This window comes from Thunnus maccoyii, chromosome 18, assembly GCF_910596095.1.
Source record: "Thunnus maccoyii chromosome 18, fThuMac1.1, whole genome shotgun sequence".
NCBI classification, from domain to species: Eukaryota; Metazoa; Chordata; class Actinopteri; order Scombriformes; family Scombridae; genus Thunnus; species Thunnus maccoyii.
In genome coordinates this window covers 8,109,849-8,127,655 of record NC_056550.1, presented here as the reverse complement: position 1 = coordinate 8,127,655, position 17,807 = coordinate 8,109,849, and the positions used below count along the sequence as shown (strand labels likewise).

Sequence of the window (17,807 nt, the reverse complement as noted above, 5' to 3'; positions counted from 1 at the left end):
GGACAAGCTGAACCGTGACGTTGCCTCAATCTTTAGGGAAATGAAGAGAGAGAGTGAAGGGAGAGAGAGGGAGAAGAATATGATGCAGCTTATAAAAAAAACTTGGAGAGAACAACACAGATTGAGAAGGGGAAAGAGAAAAGAGGAAACCACTGAAACATGGCACCGACTAGAGAAAACGGTGCTGTGCAATTCAGCCTCATGCAGGCCTGTAGAAAGAGAGAGAGAGAGAGAGAGAGAGATGATGATTAGAAATGGAGGGGTGAGCAAGAAAACAACACCATATGCAGTATATGAAGGAATCACAGGGAAGCAGGGGCAGAGCAAAGAAGAGAATGACAAAGATGGCAGACAGGGATAAGGGTCACTGATGCATGACTACACAAAAGCTATAAAGCCACAGCAGGGTCTGCAGGGAGAGGGACTACCAATCAGCCAGAGAGGAAAACAAAATAAAGAGGGAATGAGAGATTAAGAAATATAGACAGAGGAGGAGAAATAAATATTAACAAGGACCAAAGGGAGAGGCAGCTGACTTGTAGAATGCTGCAGACCGACGGCAAGATAAGAGAGCACAGCAGACAGGAGGATCCACTGTGGAGGACGATGAGGAGAGTCACATAATGAAGAAGAGCACCAGGCACCAATGGAGCCGCCACTAGAGATGATACTGGTCCGATACTGACTCAAATAGCTGGATCAGGTATCGGTGATAATGGGCCGATGTAGTATCGGATACCAATTCAGTAAATTTATATCACATTACATTTTGTTTTACAAAGTTAGGAAAACAATGTTGAAGTCAAGCCTGATTTTGCCTTTAACATTAAAAGAACGATCCCAGTCTCTTCCACACAGTGAAGCATTAACCACTGGTATCAGATCGGTAATTGGTATTGGCTGATACCCAAAGCCCAGGTATCAGTATCGGGACTGAAAAAGTCGGATCGGTGCATCCCTAGCCGCCACCTCTAGGGAACTGGAAGAGTGGAGAAGAGAGGTGAAGAGAAACGAACGGAGTCTCAAAGGGCGGACTGTGTGAGAGAGGAACACAACAAAGGACAGACAGATGAGGAAGATGAGAAGAGAAACAACAGATGGGAGAGAGACAACAAATAGACCTACAAAGCAGGCTGCGGTGACATGTAGCCTCCTGTTCAAGTTTTGATCAACAGAAAACAAAGAAAAGATAGAAGAGAAAGGAGATGAATTTTCTTAAATATTCACACAGCCATTATAAGATTGTCAGACAGCTACAGTATGCAAACATAGAAAGGATACACTTAATAAATTACATCAATTTATCAGCAATTCAATCAACAAAACACAATAAACAACTGACTGAGGGGTGTACAGAACAAGATGGTTAAAGTTTATAAATAAAGATAAAAATTAACTTTTCTTGACATGAAAAATAACATAAAATAGGTAAAATTCAAGATGAGAGCAAAGAAAAAAAAAGAGAGAAAGCAAGAGGCTGAAAATGAAACTGAAAGAGATAAGGGTGATGAAAGGAAACAAGATGTTGACAGGCAGAAAGAGGAACAAACAGGAGTCTAGCTCTGCAGTACTCATTATTCACAGCAACACACACAAACAAATACACACACAGCTTGCTCGTACAACTCTTACATCTCATTACCTCAAAGAAATACTTTACTCAACTCTGGTCTCAATGTCACAACATGCCTCCAGGGGACAACTGCCGTTTCCTATAAAATGTTTTCTTTTTTACTCTTCATTTTAGAGGATGTCACAGTGACGTGGAAAGGGAAAAGCACTGGATTTGAGCATTTGTTTTTCACTGAAGTTACTTTTCTTTAATATAATTTACTTCAGTCTTACATAATCAGAAGCAACGCTCTGTTTATAGGAAGTATCCTGTTATCATTGTCACTGTGTACTGGCATTTCAGATGCTTTGCATCAGTTCTTTCAAACACACACACACACACACACACACACACACACACACACACACACACACACACACACACACACACACACACACACACACACACACACACACACACACACACACACACACACACACACACACAAAGCAAACAGCCATTTCACACATTCAACCTGTTTACAGCACACACATCTGGCCATGTTACTACCATAAGAGCCCGGAGCTACAGTTTTGTGACCTTGTAAACACTTTTTAAAAATGGTATCATCAGTTTATTGAATGTGTCAGATCCTCCTTCTGAACAGAGTGAGACACTGAGAACAGGCATCTCTATTAGGGATGGGAATCTTGTTTAATGTTGACATTTGAAGTCAACATAAAGAGAGAAGACAGACAGAGGGAGTGCGCCTTAGTGGGTGCGAGAGAGAGAGAGAGAGAGGGGGGGGGGGGGGGCATGCAACACAGAGAAACTGAACAAAAACGTAACTTTGAAGTTCTTATTTTGTTCAATGTAATTCTGTCTGTGCAAGCGATTCTAGAAAAAAAGTACAAATTAGATTTCTCCACAGACTCTCAGTTTTGTTTGATGCATTAAATAAATACTAACTATATAGTATGTCACATAAGGTCAACTTGATTTGGTTTGTTAAATATTGCCTACATTTATCCATTCAATACAGCCAGGTGACACACTCTTTGCACGTAACATTAAATCCAGTTGTATTTCAATACACAATAATCAAAATCTCCAGACCAAATTATATATATTAATGACATCATCAATGACAAACAGAAAAGTGTCCCCACAGGTATTTATGAGGTGTTTTAGAGATAAAAGTGGACGCTTTTCAAAGGACACTAAAATTAATAATAAAATACTTGGACAGAACTAATTTGTAGGGTTATATTTTAGCTATTGTAAAGAAATTATTTGCACAAATGACCTGATCTGACCTCCTTTACACAAAACCAACACATCTTAAACAGCATCGGTTCCATTCAACACCGCAACAGCATAACTGGTAGCATGACATCATTGCGTGGAAGCTGACAGAAACAACAGGGTTTTTACTGGTGGTGCACATAGCACGTAGTTCTGTGTGTAGGGCAAGTGTATCTAAACATTTGCATACCATGTTGGTAGGAGCCAGAGGCAGGGCTTGACTGGGAGAGCAGACACATACTGAGTTTCTGTAGAAAACCGCAGCAAGATGCATTTAGATTTGGGTTCCTGAAAGAAGTAAGAGGGACAAAAACAGACAAGAGTCAGAGAAAATAAGCATTAAAACAAAGAACAGGCAGTGGAAAAGAGAGCAGGGAGTGAAACAAATACAAGAATAAAAAAAAAAGAAATAAAAGAACACCTGAGACACACATAACGCACGGTCAATGCAGTGAAGAGTGAACTGTGAGACACAGGACAGGATGTGCTTTGACTTAGTCCTTTCAGATATGAAACAGACACGCCATAGTTGAGTTTCATTACCACTCAGAGCAGGGGGGCTTAAAGTCTACAGAGTCAACAACATTTATGACCACAGTAGCACACACACACCCACACATACAGTAAGCTTTGAAGCTGCAGATCCGATGTTCTGAAACAGACACACTGCTGAGAAGACTGGCTTATTGAAAAAAAAAATAGACAGAGTGACTCAGAAATGACAGACGCCTCAGTCTGTTATCTGCCTCATTGTTCAATGTGCTCCGACAGAGAACGATAATAAGAACTCAACTTTCTGAGCCACCATGGTTTAACACACACACACACACACACACACACACACACACACACACACACACACACACACACACACACACAGACAGAGCTTTTAAACAGCAGTGCTTTGTTAATACAGTAGCTATGTGTGGGTCTGTGTGCGCGTCCTCAGGTTATCTTGTTACAGTGTACCTGTTTCCCGCACAGAGGAGCCCTTTGTGTTCCAGAGCCATCCTGTAGAAACCAGACGATGCTGGAGGGAAGAGGAGGTAAAAAGCAGAATAAAGGAAGAATGAGTCAGCAAGAAATGAGGAAGAGGAGATGAATGGTATTAAAAACACTATTTATATAAAACTTTTCAAAACAAATGTTACAAAGTAAATGATAAGTGACATACACAGTGAGACAAATTCTATGACTGAACAGCTGAAAATTAAAAAAAAGGCACATAAATGACTAGTTCTAGGACTAAAAGAGAAAGAGCAGCTAACACGCTGAAGAATAAGGGCATAAAAGCTGCAGGGGTTCAACAATTCAATGGTTTAAACGTAAAAGGAAGAAAAGGATGGAGAAGAGATGAATTTGACACTTGTCATTATTATGCTACTCCTATTCTTCCTCTTCTTTTCCGAGCTATATTCTCAGCACACACTATCCAAAAACTCTGAAGGATCGGGGGGGAAGCTCATCATTTGTCAACAGTGGAAGTAATGGAACAGCAGTCATTTTGTAATTCTATGGAAAAAAAAAAAAGATATTATGTAAAATTGTACTGTACTTAATGTCTTGGCTGTTTCAGTGCTGCACCCCTGACTTATTAGAAACAAGTTCACTCACTACTTGTGGAGCTATGCCAAGGCACTGTTCATCTATATCTGCAGATGACTGTTCTGTTTTGTTAACTGCTTGCAGCATAAACATTATGTATTATTATTACTTTTCTTTTTAATGCCACCTACTGGCTTGTGTAGATGCCCAAGGCAACATGTTTCCTGTCAACATTTGAGGCACATCATGTGGAGTGCCAGCTTTGGACAGATTGCTTAGTTTCTTCCCTAAGTGATATGAAATTTCATCAAGTTAACATTCAGACATTTAGCCATATCTTTGATGAGAGCAGGAACTTTTGGCATTAATGTTTCTGGGATAATCTTAAAACTGCATAAAATATGGATTGTAGTTTTATAAACATTACCTTCCTATAGAAACAGAAAGGTTCAGTGGTTCAGAGGATAACACAATCTGTTACGTGATAATGAAATTAAATGTGAAATTTCAGTCCACCACTGAGGTCCATTGGCCAACAAACAAAAACTGGACTAGGTCAAAACCTAGTATATGGCTGAACCATGTATGAAATGCAAGAGGGCTTTTAAAGACCCAGTGAAATGAAAAATACATTTTCTCACTTCTAATCCTGTGTTGCTGTGTTAACTTTTCAGTTATCTCTTGTTATATGCCAATTATATGCCATATCATCATTTTTGAGCACTTTTAGTCTTTCCTCTTTCTGTGAAACAGTTTCAAGTGTTTGATGATTCATCTTGAACTCAGGGGAATTTACAAAATTAATCCAATCAAATGTGACTTTGGGCGACAAGCGAACTGCAACCATCACGTAAAACCACACTTGACTGTTTGTGGGCTGTAGCGGCTAACAGAGCAACATGGAGAGAGGTGGGAAGAGATGTGTGTTCGGATATGAGTGGGCAAAAACTTTCCAGAACAATGTGGTTGAGTTCATCTCTCCCTCGTCTTACTGCTCAAACAACAGGTTTGGGTGTATGTGGAGCCAACAGTCTGTTCAATTCTGTTTCTCTCTGAAGCTGCATATCGCGCTAAACTTGTCCCGGGCCCTTTTTAGCGGTCCAATCAAATGCAAAGGACTTTATTGAAATCCCTCTTGTAACTGTACAGCGCTCAAATGTTTCACTGGCACTGCATCTGAAATCTCTCAATGTGTGTACTATTGTTCAACATACTTTTGTGTGAATAAACAGTAGTATGTTTTATCACATCACTTCCTGAGAGCCTCCTTGCCGGTTGGAGGCTACCACGGCGTGTAACCGTGGTAGCCTGTGCAAACCAAAGTAACCTGTGCAAAGCAGAACCTTTACTTACACTTAAATTGAAGCGTTATTGACATTACGCTTCGGTCACTGTCCACCATTGTCTGTTATGTTGTTGTTGTCATCACTACTGCATTGCATTGTGGGATATTTATGGTGGCACAATGTCCTTGTTCTTGCATACTGTAATATTTCCCCATAAACAATATGCAATTCACGTATTATTGGTTTCATACTAAGGTTTCAGACACACTAAAAAATCTCACATACTGTTTTAGTGTACTTAATAGCATGTTAGTATGGAATTTCAGACGCAGCCAGTGACTTTAATTTGAAACGTGGGTTTTTAGTGGCATTTGGCTGAACAATGGTGTAACATCATCACTCAGCAATGAGTCAGTCAGTCACAGACATTCACGGTTATAAGGCTGGCCCCCCTGTTGCAGTCCAGCCAAAACTACTTACCCACAACTCTTGACAAAAAACAGAGGAGAAACACATGGTCCATCATCTTAAAATAGGGAAATGTGTCCACTACAAAGTCTTATTATCTTGTTTCATTAAGTGGCTTATTTACCAAATTCCAATTCTGTGTGCATAAAAAAAGCCTAAATGTAAACTTTATTGATTATGCCAAATATAACCCACTTACACACGTCAATGACCAAATTGGGTTATATAGCAGGAGATGCATTATATTACTCAGTAGAGAGTTTTTTTTTTAATCCAGGGCACTAGATCGTTTACTTCATCATTTAAAGTCCTTTATAATATTCCTATAATATCCATGTCAGTATTTGAAACAAATCTTTGTTGGTTTTAGTGAATTTTCAACATGCTTTATATTCTTGTATGTTACTTCTAACATCAATATAATACTTTTAAAATATTCCTCAAGTAACTTGATATTGATATGAAATGAAAATATATTTCTCCGTTATCAGTAATGTATTTCATTATTTAATCCAACTTTGCATTAGTTTTATTATATCACATGGTAACAGAGTCTGTTGTAGTTACACACCAGAGAGTTTATAACATTTTTCTCATAAGCCATAAACCTGTCTTGTTTAGAGGTCCTCTAGATAACAGAGAGGAGAGTCGTCTGCTACTGCACTAGTCAAGCTGAACGGCTATTCTGCTGAACAGGCAGAACAGACATAAGATCGCCACACCCAGACCCGCAGCGTGTGTCAGTGCAAACAGGAAATCCACGCACTGCAAGAGGATGGAACTTATGATTCTGAAATAATAAAAAAAACAACTCTTGACTAAAGATTTTACCGTGTCACCCTACTCACCTAGCTTTTTTGCAAAGACAGGCATGAGAGATGGAAGGAGGGTAAACTGGGAGGACAGGATGGAGTAGAACAACTGCAATATCTGAGGATTTGGTGCACATTCACACATCCTCTACACACACAAACACACACACAGCAAATCACAGACAAATAACCAAAACACAAACTGTAAACAATTTTTTCTTGTCTGATTGAATAGAACATACTTCAGAAAAATGTAACATAAAAAACATTCAGCAGCACTACATCAGAGGTGCTGATCGATAGGCTCAAATGTCCAAGTGTACACAAAACTAATGAAGGCAGAGACTGTGTGGCTCTGGTTATTAATATAGTAATTTAGAAGAACCGCCAGAAAGAGTGCGGTAATCATTCTGACCTACTTTGTGGAAAACAGGAGTGAAGAATTATTATTTTCTCAAGTGTTAGGTTACAAGTATGTGTGACAGCGAGATAGAAGGTTGAGATGAGATGGTTAAACAGATGTGTGTGTGTGAGTGAGTGTGAATGAGTGGGTGCGCGTGTGCGTATGTGTGTGCGTGCGTCCAGCTCTCACAATGACAGTGGGTATCCAGACGGAGTCGCAGCAGTGAAGCAGACATCGACACAGAGACTCCAGTGAGTCTTGAGCATGGTTGTGTTTAGACGGAGCTGTGAACGTGTTCTCCTTCAGAACAGGCTCTGACGCACAGTCCTCAGCCAGCCTTGGAGACACAATACATACACATGCACAAACACACACACACACACACACACATGCAAAAATGGCATAAAGAAGAGACACATAAGAAATAGAAGTAAGTTCTGCTGGTGGCCTGAAAATATTTACTTCAATAACAAGTACAAGAAACAAGTAAATTTTTTATCTAATTGATATGAGGAAACAAAGCTTTAAGAGATACCAGCCATCTCAGTTAAGATACGTAACTCGTTAAATAACTTGGTAAGAGGGATATTTTTACCAAACCCAAGACTGAACATTTTGTCTGTTTATTAGTGAGTGAGTTGATTCACTCTTTAACTGTCCCAGTGATCCCATTTAACTTCCTGAACATGTGACTTGACAATGTGCTGACCTGCAGACAGCCTGAAAACAGACCAGGGCCTGGAGCAGAAATCCTCTGGACCTGGAAGCCTGGCTGCTGGGGTCTGACCTCTTTAGACTCCCCTGGAGGATAACAGAGAAAGATGGGGAATAAATAAAAGACGCAGAATGAGAGAAGAGAAGAGTGAAGAGAGGTGGAGCGAGAGACGAGCAAATCTGATCATCTGAGAGAACATAATCATCCCTTCAAAGCACATCAACCAAACAGCTTTCCTAATTATTACAGATTCATCTAAAACTATGATACTTCTCCATTAAGAACAACCCTGAAAAAGCCTGAAATTGGGGATGCACGATATTGGAATTTTTTTGCCGATATCTGATATGCTGATATTTTCAAACTCATTTTGGCTGATTGCTGATAACAATATATACACATTTTTTCCACCTGGCTGAGGAGACTATTACACATGCAATAGATTGTACTAAGTATAATCAAGAAAAACAATATATGAAGGAAGAACTCCAGGAAGACTGGAGTTCATGAGCTTAGCATTAAAACTTTAATGAACCTGCCAAGTGGGTCAAGCAGTAGTTTTCTTTGAGTTTATTAGACAGACAGGATTAATGTGTAGCATTTAATCTCTGTTCCACACTCCAGAGCAAAAGGTGGCATTAATGCACCTAAAACACTGGTTGCCGACCGCCGATATAAACCAAAAAGAAGAACAGTTTTTTCATACAGAGTGATACATCCTGTCAGCCGAGGTGTTTCTTATCTGTGCAGCTGAACACAGCAGCTCCTCTGCGGACTGTTTCACCCCGACGGTCCTGGTGCTTCCTCCCCGGGCTCCACTTCGCTCAGCTTCCCCACTGCTTCTTCCCACTTTAACCCACATAACAAACTGGGGGTCAGCGCTCCGGTTGGATCCACACAGAGCGCTGAGGCTTGCAGAGCCCATGCTGCGGCTAACGCTCCGCTACCCCCGGTTTGTTATTCAGGTTAAATTGGGAAGAAGTGGCGGGTCTGTCGGGCAGCTGAGTGAAGTTGAGCCTGCGGGGGAAACACCGGGAATGTCATGGTGAAACAGTCCGCAGTGGGAAGCATAACCAGGTGGCGGAGGAGAGAGAGTCATATAGGCAGAAATGTTCAGGCCGATGTCGATATTACATTTTAAAGCCTTTATTGGCCAATACCGATGACATGCCAATATTATTGTACATCCCTACCTGAAATCCCTCTGTGCTTCTTCAGTGACCTTATAAGTCCCATCAACACCTGGTATGAATCTTTATGTTGTGCACCAGTGTGATTAAAGTAAATTTATTGTTTAAGTTGGAACTTGGACACACGCCAGCCAGATATATCTTGATGACAGTTGCATCACTGCCACAGGTGTGATGCTCCAGTTTCAGACAGAAATCCCAAAAAAACAAAAGGCAGCTATAACAGACAGCTACAGTATGAAAAAAAAAAGAAAAAGATGAATTCCCTTTGATCGAACATGTCAATCACGTATGTATTGTGTGACACGTCGCCAGACAACATCAAAGGCAGATATGTCAGTGTCGTTTCTAAAGGCACTGATAACCACACAAAACAGTCTCTGGGGAATCGCTACAAGAGAAGGCGGCACAGACAGTTCTCTTCTTCATCAGATGAATTTTGTATCATATACCTTTATTTTGCATTTATGGATAAAACATGAAGCAAAACCAACTCACAGAGCTTCGCCGATGAGCAGGGGAGGGTAGAGGCAGCTCAGACAATCTGTTAGTGATGGCCTCCACCAGTCCTTGTATCTCCCTGTACTGGACTGGTATGGACTGGTGGTTCTGTCTGGAGAATTCAGTGAGAAGAAGTAGGTAAAACAAAAGAAATACCTGACATTAAATTAATAGGTGGAGAGAGAGGGGTGAAAAGAAGAGAAAGGCAAGCAGCATAGAGGTACATATTGTGCATTTCTGTGAGAGTGTGTGCGCGCATCTGTGTGTGTGTGTTACAGAGTGAGTGCAACATGTGGTATAGATTTGCCTGAGGGTGGCTTATAAATGTCCTTGAAAAAATACCTACATACATTTAACTAGGGGTAAGACTATGCATCTCTGAGTCTTGTCTGTGTTTATGTGTTTACTATTTAGCTGTGACATCATGCAGGTGTACGTGCATACATATGTGGGTTGTCTACATGTACTGTGCATGTGTGTTCATTCGATGATGGGTGTAAGCGTTTCAGTGACTGCGTGTAACTGATCTGTGTACATGTTCAACTTCTAAAATAGTCTTTCATCACTAACATATCTGGAAGGACTCTGCTGATCCAACACAAGACAAAGACAAAAACTCCTTATGATATGGCTGTGCAAGTGTCCTTGACACATGTGTTTGTGTATACCTGAGCAGGGCAGAGGCAGCGTTGGCAGCCTGTGTGGCTACCAGCAGACAGGAGGAGGAAATTCCAGCTACTACAGCCTCTGAAACTGCCACAAACCCTGGACCACTGGGGAACAGACGCACGCTTGGAGGCTGCCTACACACACATATACACACACATACACAGCACCACCGCCACATCCCCAAAAACTTACATTGCGTTTGCTCACAGATAAATAAATGCCACTGCTGAATTGTAGCCTAGCGGCTAGCAGATCAGACAGAGGAAATAGACATCTCTGATAAATTCTTCTGGAATCACTGTTGTAAGCAAATAATTAATTATCAAGACAGCCTTTCAGGATTTTTTGCTGATATGGGTTTTTAAAATGGATGTCAATAAAGGCCCATCAAAAAGCTGACAGTCTCTTATTTTGGCTGATCTATCTATCATCCTTTGGCTTGCAGTGCCGATACCAGCAGTGACTGTTTGCTGAGTCGCAATGAACCTGTCTTCCCTCTGTCTCATTCACCTACACACACACACTTATTTTCTCTCTTTCAGGGCAGGGACACATAATAAACAAATAGTGCTGACCTATTGACGAAAGATCACCAGAGTTTGTCTCTGGTCCATGCAGCACCACAACAACTGGCTCGCTGTTGACACAACAGTAGTTGCATAGAACATCTTAAATAACACATACATGCACATAAGGTGCACACTAACTCAGACACAAACCAATCAAGGACACCAACACACACAAAAACAACCACAAACATGCATATGCACCCACTCACACACGTCAATGACCAAATTGGATTCCTCCGGTCCTTTGTCACAAGCACGCTTTAGCTTTTTCAGCACTTTAAGAGCTCTGGTCTGGCTACATTTTTACTGTTCCACTCAGCGTCAAGGACACATTTCCCTCACCATTTGAAATCTCTTATCTCTTGTATCATTGCCATGTAACCAGCTGAACATTTCATTAAAATTATGTCAACCTTGCAGAAATATGACAGTGTTTTACTGGCTCGTGATATAAACTCATCTGCGAGCCAGCAGACAGTTAATTCAGATCTAATTACTCTTTCCAGTGCACCGTATTAAATGTTTTACGGGACGACTCTTCTCCGTGTTGTAGCTGAGGTTGAACATGCTGTTCGGTACATGTTCAAACATAAAGTGATAAAGTGGTGTAGAAAATCACTCATAATTGTGTGTGTGGTTTTGTAGATATTACATGCATAAGCTTCACGACTACAAGCTACGCTGAGAAGGTTGTGTTGCACTTATGATGTTATAACCTCTCAAATGCCACAAAATACAAAGAAGCCAGTAATGAAATGAATTCATCACATTCACATGATTAACTGGAAGGTTTTAAAAGCTGGAATAGATTTCAGGCAATGATTAAGTGGCTGGTTTAACAAACATTTGAACGCTGATAAATCATTGACCTGTATCATAACTCGAAGCTATCGCATGATCAGTATATCGTTCAGGGAGCAACAGTATAAAGTGATGATACATTAATGAACTGTTTCTTCAGCTGAAATCATTGTCATATAAAATATATTAACTGTGAAGAGTAACCAGGACAGTGTATCTCAAAAGACTTGTTTTTGTATGTCATCTTTTAATGATTTCCAGCAGCAGTATCTCAAAACCTCAATAAATGAACTCTCAACTATCTTTTTGTGAGTTAGTTGAACTGACCCTTTCATATATGTAGCTGTAACAATACTTGCATTTACTTCTAACGGGGCTTTTTGATGGGAATGACATCATGGAAAACAGCAACAACTACAAGGAGTTGAATCTAAGTGGAACACCTTCATCAAACCATAACTACTTGTATTTGCTGCAGCTGTGTCGTCTCTCCTGAGATGTGACAGTGCTGTGTTAGAAGTGTACAGAAGCTGAGGTGTAGTGAGTTTTGTAGGGAGCTGAACGTCAAGTGCAGTGGAATCATTTTGGTATTTGGACAGCTTAAAAAAAAACAACAGTACAGAGCAGTCTCACCTCTCCAGTATCTCAGTGAGGAGCAGCAGACCTTGTTTCGGCACATTCAGGTTGGTCAGCTGCAGAGCCTCCTTCAGACTACGCACCAGGGACTCGATACCTAACACACACACAAACACATACGTGCTTCGTAAAAGAAATACTTGAATCAACATTGCACATGAGCGGACAGAAAGACTACAAAGCACAAATTGGTTTAATCTTACTCATTGCCAGAGTTATGACAGTGCTTTGACATCTATTACACTACAGGCTACAGAGACTTCCTGCATTAAAATGAGAGACATGCTCATAAATGTAATACACAGGCAAGGCACGCACACAAACAATCATGCATGTCAAACAAAAAGTGGCAGTGGTACATCTTTCTAATTTACTGCTACACAGAATCTGTTGTTGTGATCTGATGTTTATAATAAACTAAATCAATAATAGTACAAGCAGTGGTTACGCCAGATATCCTGTGTACTGGTAAATTAAATTTGTGCTGCAAGTGTTCTTCAAACCGTCCCTTTAAGGCGGAGTTGAAGTGCTGCGGGATTAAAGGAAGCCACAGACAATGGGAACTCAAATACATCAACGACTGTAATGACACAAACCAAAGTCATACACAAACACATACACATCTGTGTGTCCAAACAAGATTCATTAACATTCATTAGGGATGCACAATATTTACATTTTTGGTGATGTGTTCAATATATTGTCAGATTTTTTCTTACATTATAAAACCACTATGTGTCATGTTGAAACAACACAGTGTACTGTAGTTACTCCTGTTCCTCTAGTTTCTCTAGTTGATGCTTGGAGCGGATGCAAAGGTCTAAAAACCGCAACTAATTATGAGGCAGAGGCAAACTACTTCACTGCCACTGCTCTATTTCCTCAATTGAGTCTATTGTTTCTATATCAGGACAGCTAAGAGTGTGTCATGCTTATAGAATACCACAAAAATCTACCACTGGCTGAAAGAGAGGTTGTGCTCCAACTGTTATCTATTGTCTAAGTTTGCTCTCCTCAGTTTAACCTACGGTCAAGACCATTTCACCAGTGAGACTTTACTGCTAACATAGCAGGAATCATAAGTACTGTTGCTATGGTGTGTATGACATGTGGTGTTGCTGTTCTTCTTTTGTTTTGAGAAACTCTTGACGCTTGTTAGGACAATACTTTTTTGGATCTATCTCTGTCAGATAAATCACACAAAGTAGACTTTTCTGTGTAAACTGTCACTTTCCTGTCTTTCCATGGACACCAGTTGTCACTAATGACCACTTGAGACATTTTTAAGCAATTATTTTCAGATATGTTGACCAACATACTGTGAAACCCAAATAAGAACAGTGACACCTTCACAAACAGACAGAAAACACACACTAACATTCATGTCTGTGCTCTCTCACCATAGACAGAGTGACACTGGGAGAAGAACAGTGGGTCTTCGGTCAGTAATATCAAACAGCTGTAGACGGACCACAGCAGCACTTCACTACTACTACTGGCCAGACGGTCAAACAGAAACTCTATAAGGGAAGAGAGAGATGGAGAGAACTTGTGTGAGAAGCCAAATAAATACAGCACAAACTGAGGACGCAAAATGTGCAGTAATGTGAGGAGTAACGCAAGAGAAAACAGGGAACAGTGTCTCTACATCACCTTCATACCACTTGTAAAAGAGGGTGTTAAATTTATAGTCCCATGCAAATTTTGCATATGAATTTATGGTAATACACTTGTCTTTTTTTTTTAGAAAGCACGATAACATTCTGAAATTCTGGGGTGAGAGAATAACACAATTAGAAACATTACAGAGGAGGAGAAAGCAACAAAGAAAAGTAAGGAAGCAAGAGAAATAAAACACATTTAGACAAAAGAGATGGAGTCAAAAGGGAACGAAGATAGCAGAGGAAATTATTTGTAGAAGACAAATCAAAGAGGGCGACAACTTGTATAGCTTAGCATAGCCATTCTGTTTGTGTCTGTGTGTGTGTATATCACCAGGTACGTCAGCCTTGATGAAAGGAGCGCTGTATTGACTGGGAGAATGAACCAGGATGGCAGCAATACACTTAGCACTGGTCACCTGCAATGTCTCATCACCACTCAGCAGCAACTGGAAAACACATTTCATTGGCTTTATTGGAAACCACCGATAAGAAGACGCATAGCACAGTGTGCAGGGCTTCTGCAGTGTTTATAGACTGTTAAAGGTACATAAAGGATAGTTTCTGTAACACTGCCAAGTTCCTGACGACATTGAGAGAGGAAGCAATATTTTTGCCGCTGTCTGGCTCTCATCTTCAGTATGATGTTTATCCCCTGAGCAGCAGATAGTTTATGAATGAGTCAAAGGCTGTTAATTATCAGCAACATGCACCTATTTTGTAAATTTCTCCTTTGATACTTTTCATTGTCATAAAGAACTGGTTTAGGTGGGTTAACTGTATAGGTGGAGCTTTGGTCAACATAGTTAAAAAGCACAAGTGTACTGAGGTCTATCCTAGTTTGAAGTCTAACTTTTAAGTTAACTGATGCCAAAATTAATTCATTGGTTCATTCATGCTCTTATTTTATTGTCATTCCCTTCTTATAATATGCCAATCCAGAATTGGATGACGTTATATATATCAACATTATAATTATAAGTGATTATGTAACATTACTAATCAGGTTTGTGTTCAATAAGTGAGGTTAAAAATTTACTAAGGTAAACTTATGCTAAAGTGACCCCTGATATAAACATGGATGAAATAGTTACATAGTTACATATCGGGGTCTGCTGTGGTTCAGGAGGCAGTAGGTCGTCCACTAATCGGAAGGTCAGTCGTTCAATCCCCAACTCCTCCTGTCCGCATGTCGTAGTGTCCCTGGGCAAGATACTAAACCCCACATTGCTCCTGATGGTTGTGCCAGCACCCTGCGTGGTAGCTTGCTGCCATCAGTGTGTGAGTGTGTGTGTGAATGGGTGAGTGAGCAGCAGAAAAACATTGTAATGCGCTTTGGATAAAAGCGCTTACAAATGCAGCCATTAACATAATAAAACCATAAACCTTCGACAGACTTAATGTGCTGTATATGATGATATGATTTTGGTATCAATTACAAATAAATCAAATTCTGTTTTATATGTTATACTTTGTTATACTGTGAGTCAGAGTAAATTAATTAGAGTTTAGCTGATTTGTTTTCTTGTTTAGTTTTAGTGTGGCTCAGTTGCTGCTGTTTGGCTTTGCAACTACAACAAAACTGTGTTTTTGAGTCTTTTCACTCGTCCATGTTCCCTACAGTTTTCATACAGTTGTGCATGATTAAAACAGTAAACTTATTTGGGAGGATGGATCATAATAATATCACATTAACTATGTTTTGGGAGAGCATTTGTCAGATTTGGGTGATAATTTAGTCAGATAGCGACTCAACACATACTGGAGAGCTACAAAAAAAAGTACTAACACCATGAGCTGTGCTGTAATGTGAATCATCACTGAGAAAATCTAACTAGCTATAATCTACACATTGATTTCCCAGACATGAAGCACAAATATTGGCCCAGGGTAAAACCCCTTTGAATCCCTATTCAAAGGCACATTAATCCAGGATTAGAACTTCTTGTTATGATTATCCTCAGTGTCAGAATGTGGGTCTTGGGGGTGGGAGCAGGATGTTTGGACAGAGACCTTTTTCAGAATGAGAGGCAGAGGACAGTGGTCAAGGGACTGTTGCTCTTGGTTTTGGCTGAGGATCTGACTGTTGTTGATGGGGATGTTCTGGTTCTCATCGCACATGATCTGATTGCCTGGGCTGTTCATCAGAACTGACACTGCCTCTCCCAGCTGCACCAGCAGCCACAGCAGGCCTGACAGATGAAAGACAAGGTGTGAAGACACTGATACTGTACAGCTTTCTACAAATCAAACATTAATATCCTAACATGTCAACAACAAAGTTTTAGACAAACAGCTGATACATTGAGGCCCTCTGAGTTCACTGAGGTCCTCCAATATGCTCTTTTAGTAGTGCACAACTGATTAAAGTTTACAAGAACAGATTAAAACAACACACAGATGAGAACTCAAACGCACAAGGCAATAAACAGTTATACAATTAAGAATCAATTGTTACAGAGCTGCATGGATTTCCTCATCCTTTCCAGCCACCTGGTGACAAAGTAATCTCTCTACTATAAAGGAAGGAATCTCTGTATGTATGTGTGTCCTTCACATATCTCAAGAACTGTTCATTCAATCGACTCTGCACTCACACACCGGCGGGTGTATGGCTGGGGACTCAAGGAACGAATTTGGTGCAATTTGGACACACAATATGTTTAATATTAAAAACCTTAAAATAAACAAGCAATCAGCGAGCCACCCCGCTCTGTGCAGGGCCAGGGCAGAGCTTCAGAGCTCTGCTGACTGACTCCACCATGTCAGGGAGAGACCAGAGACGTGGCATGACACAAGGCAGAGAAAAGTGCTCTAAAAAGAGAAAAGTAGACAGTGAAAACAGAGCTTTTAATCAAGAATGGGCATTCTTACCCCATGTCCAGACAGAAAGAGTAGCGTTAACAGCATGTTTAGCAGATCAGCAGTGACTGACTACACAGGAGGCGTTCAGGTACATTGTTGAGCGTAGGTCACCCACGTTTAGGAAGCACTCAGAGCCCAATACATAATGACTGTAGTAACACACATAAAATCGAGTAAATACTTCCACAGGCAGTTCAAAACCAGTTTGTCTCATATGCTCCAAGACTGTGACGATTGTGAAGTGCCACTACAGACAAAACACAAATCTTTGGAGCAAACATACCCACTCTGAACTGAAGGCACAGAAAACGGGAACAATCTAAGAGCCCAATATAATCGATCCACTTTATTTTAGGATGCACATTATTTTATTTTTAAATGCAGCGATTAGAGTAATTATTATTTATAACATCTGTGTATAATAGAATGTTAGTTTCTTTCATGTTGTTGGTGAATATACTCATTCACTCCTCACATCAATTGTTTCTATGCGTTGAAGTAGTGGCTGGAGGTCAAGCAATCTGCCCATTCCAAACAGGCACATTTTGAACGGGATCTGCACTAGTCTAACTATAATGGAAGGAACCTCTGGCCCAATCCCAGACCAGTCCCTACCCATTACCACTTCACCACCAAGTGTCACTCCAAATCAGGTTACACTCTCAGCTGTGGAGGGCACTGTGGGGAGAGTATAAATGGATAGCCAAATTATGGGACGCCCTTGCCACTCTACTGGAACAAGGAATCAGCCGTCACCATGGCAACAGATAGATGCCGTGCTTGTGCGGCTGTTATGCTGGTCCACAGTTTGTGAGAATGAGATATGAGG

At 40.5% G+C, this 17,807-nt stretch overlaps 1 protein-coding gene across 5 annotated transcripts in view; it reads right to left on the bottom strand.

The window, feature by feature from the left end:
• LOC121883972 (meiosis inhibitor protein 1) overlaps positions 1-17,807 on the bottom strand; it is a 61,089-nt gene that overhangs the window by 25,387 nt on the left and 17,895 nt on the right. For all 5 annotated transcript variants that reach the window (XM_042392426.1, XM_042392429.1, XM_042392425.1 and 2 more), the window contains 11 exons: positions 16,127-16,305; positions 14,448-14,562; positions 13,853-13,972; positions 12,450-12,549; positions 10,446-10,580; positions 9,775-9,889; positions 8,081-8,172; positions 7,561-7,708; positions 7,005-7,116; positions 3,827-3,887; positions 3,048-3,145 (listed from right to left, as the gene is read on the bottom strand). In XM_042392426.1, the coding sequence (XP_042248360.1) occupies positions 3,048-3,145; positions 3,827-3,887; positions 7,005-7,116; positions 7,561-7,708; positions 8,081-8,172; positions 9,775-9,889; positions 10,446-10,580; positions 12,450-12,549; positions 13,853-13,972; positions 14,448-14,562; positions 16,127-16,305 (1,275 nt within the window). The remainder of the gene's footprint in view (positions 1-3,047; positions 3,146-3,826; positions 3,888-7,004; positions 7,117-7,560; positions 7,709-8,080; positions 8,173-9,774; positions 9,890-10,445; positions 10,581-12,449; positions 12,550-13,852; positions 13,973-14,447; positions 14,563-16,126; positions 16,306-17,807) is intronic.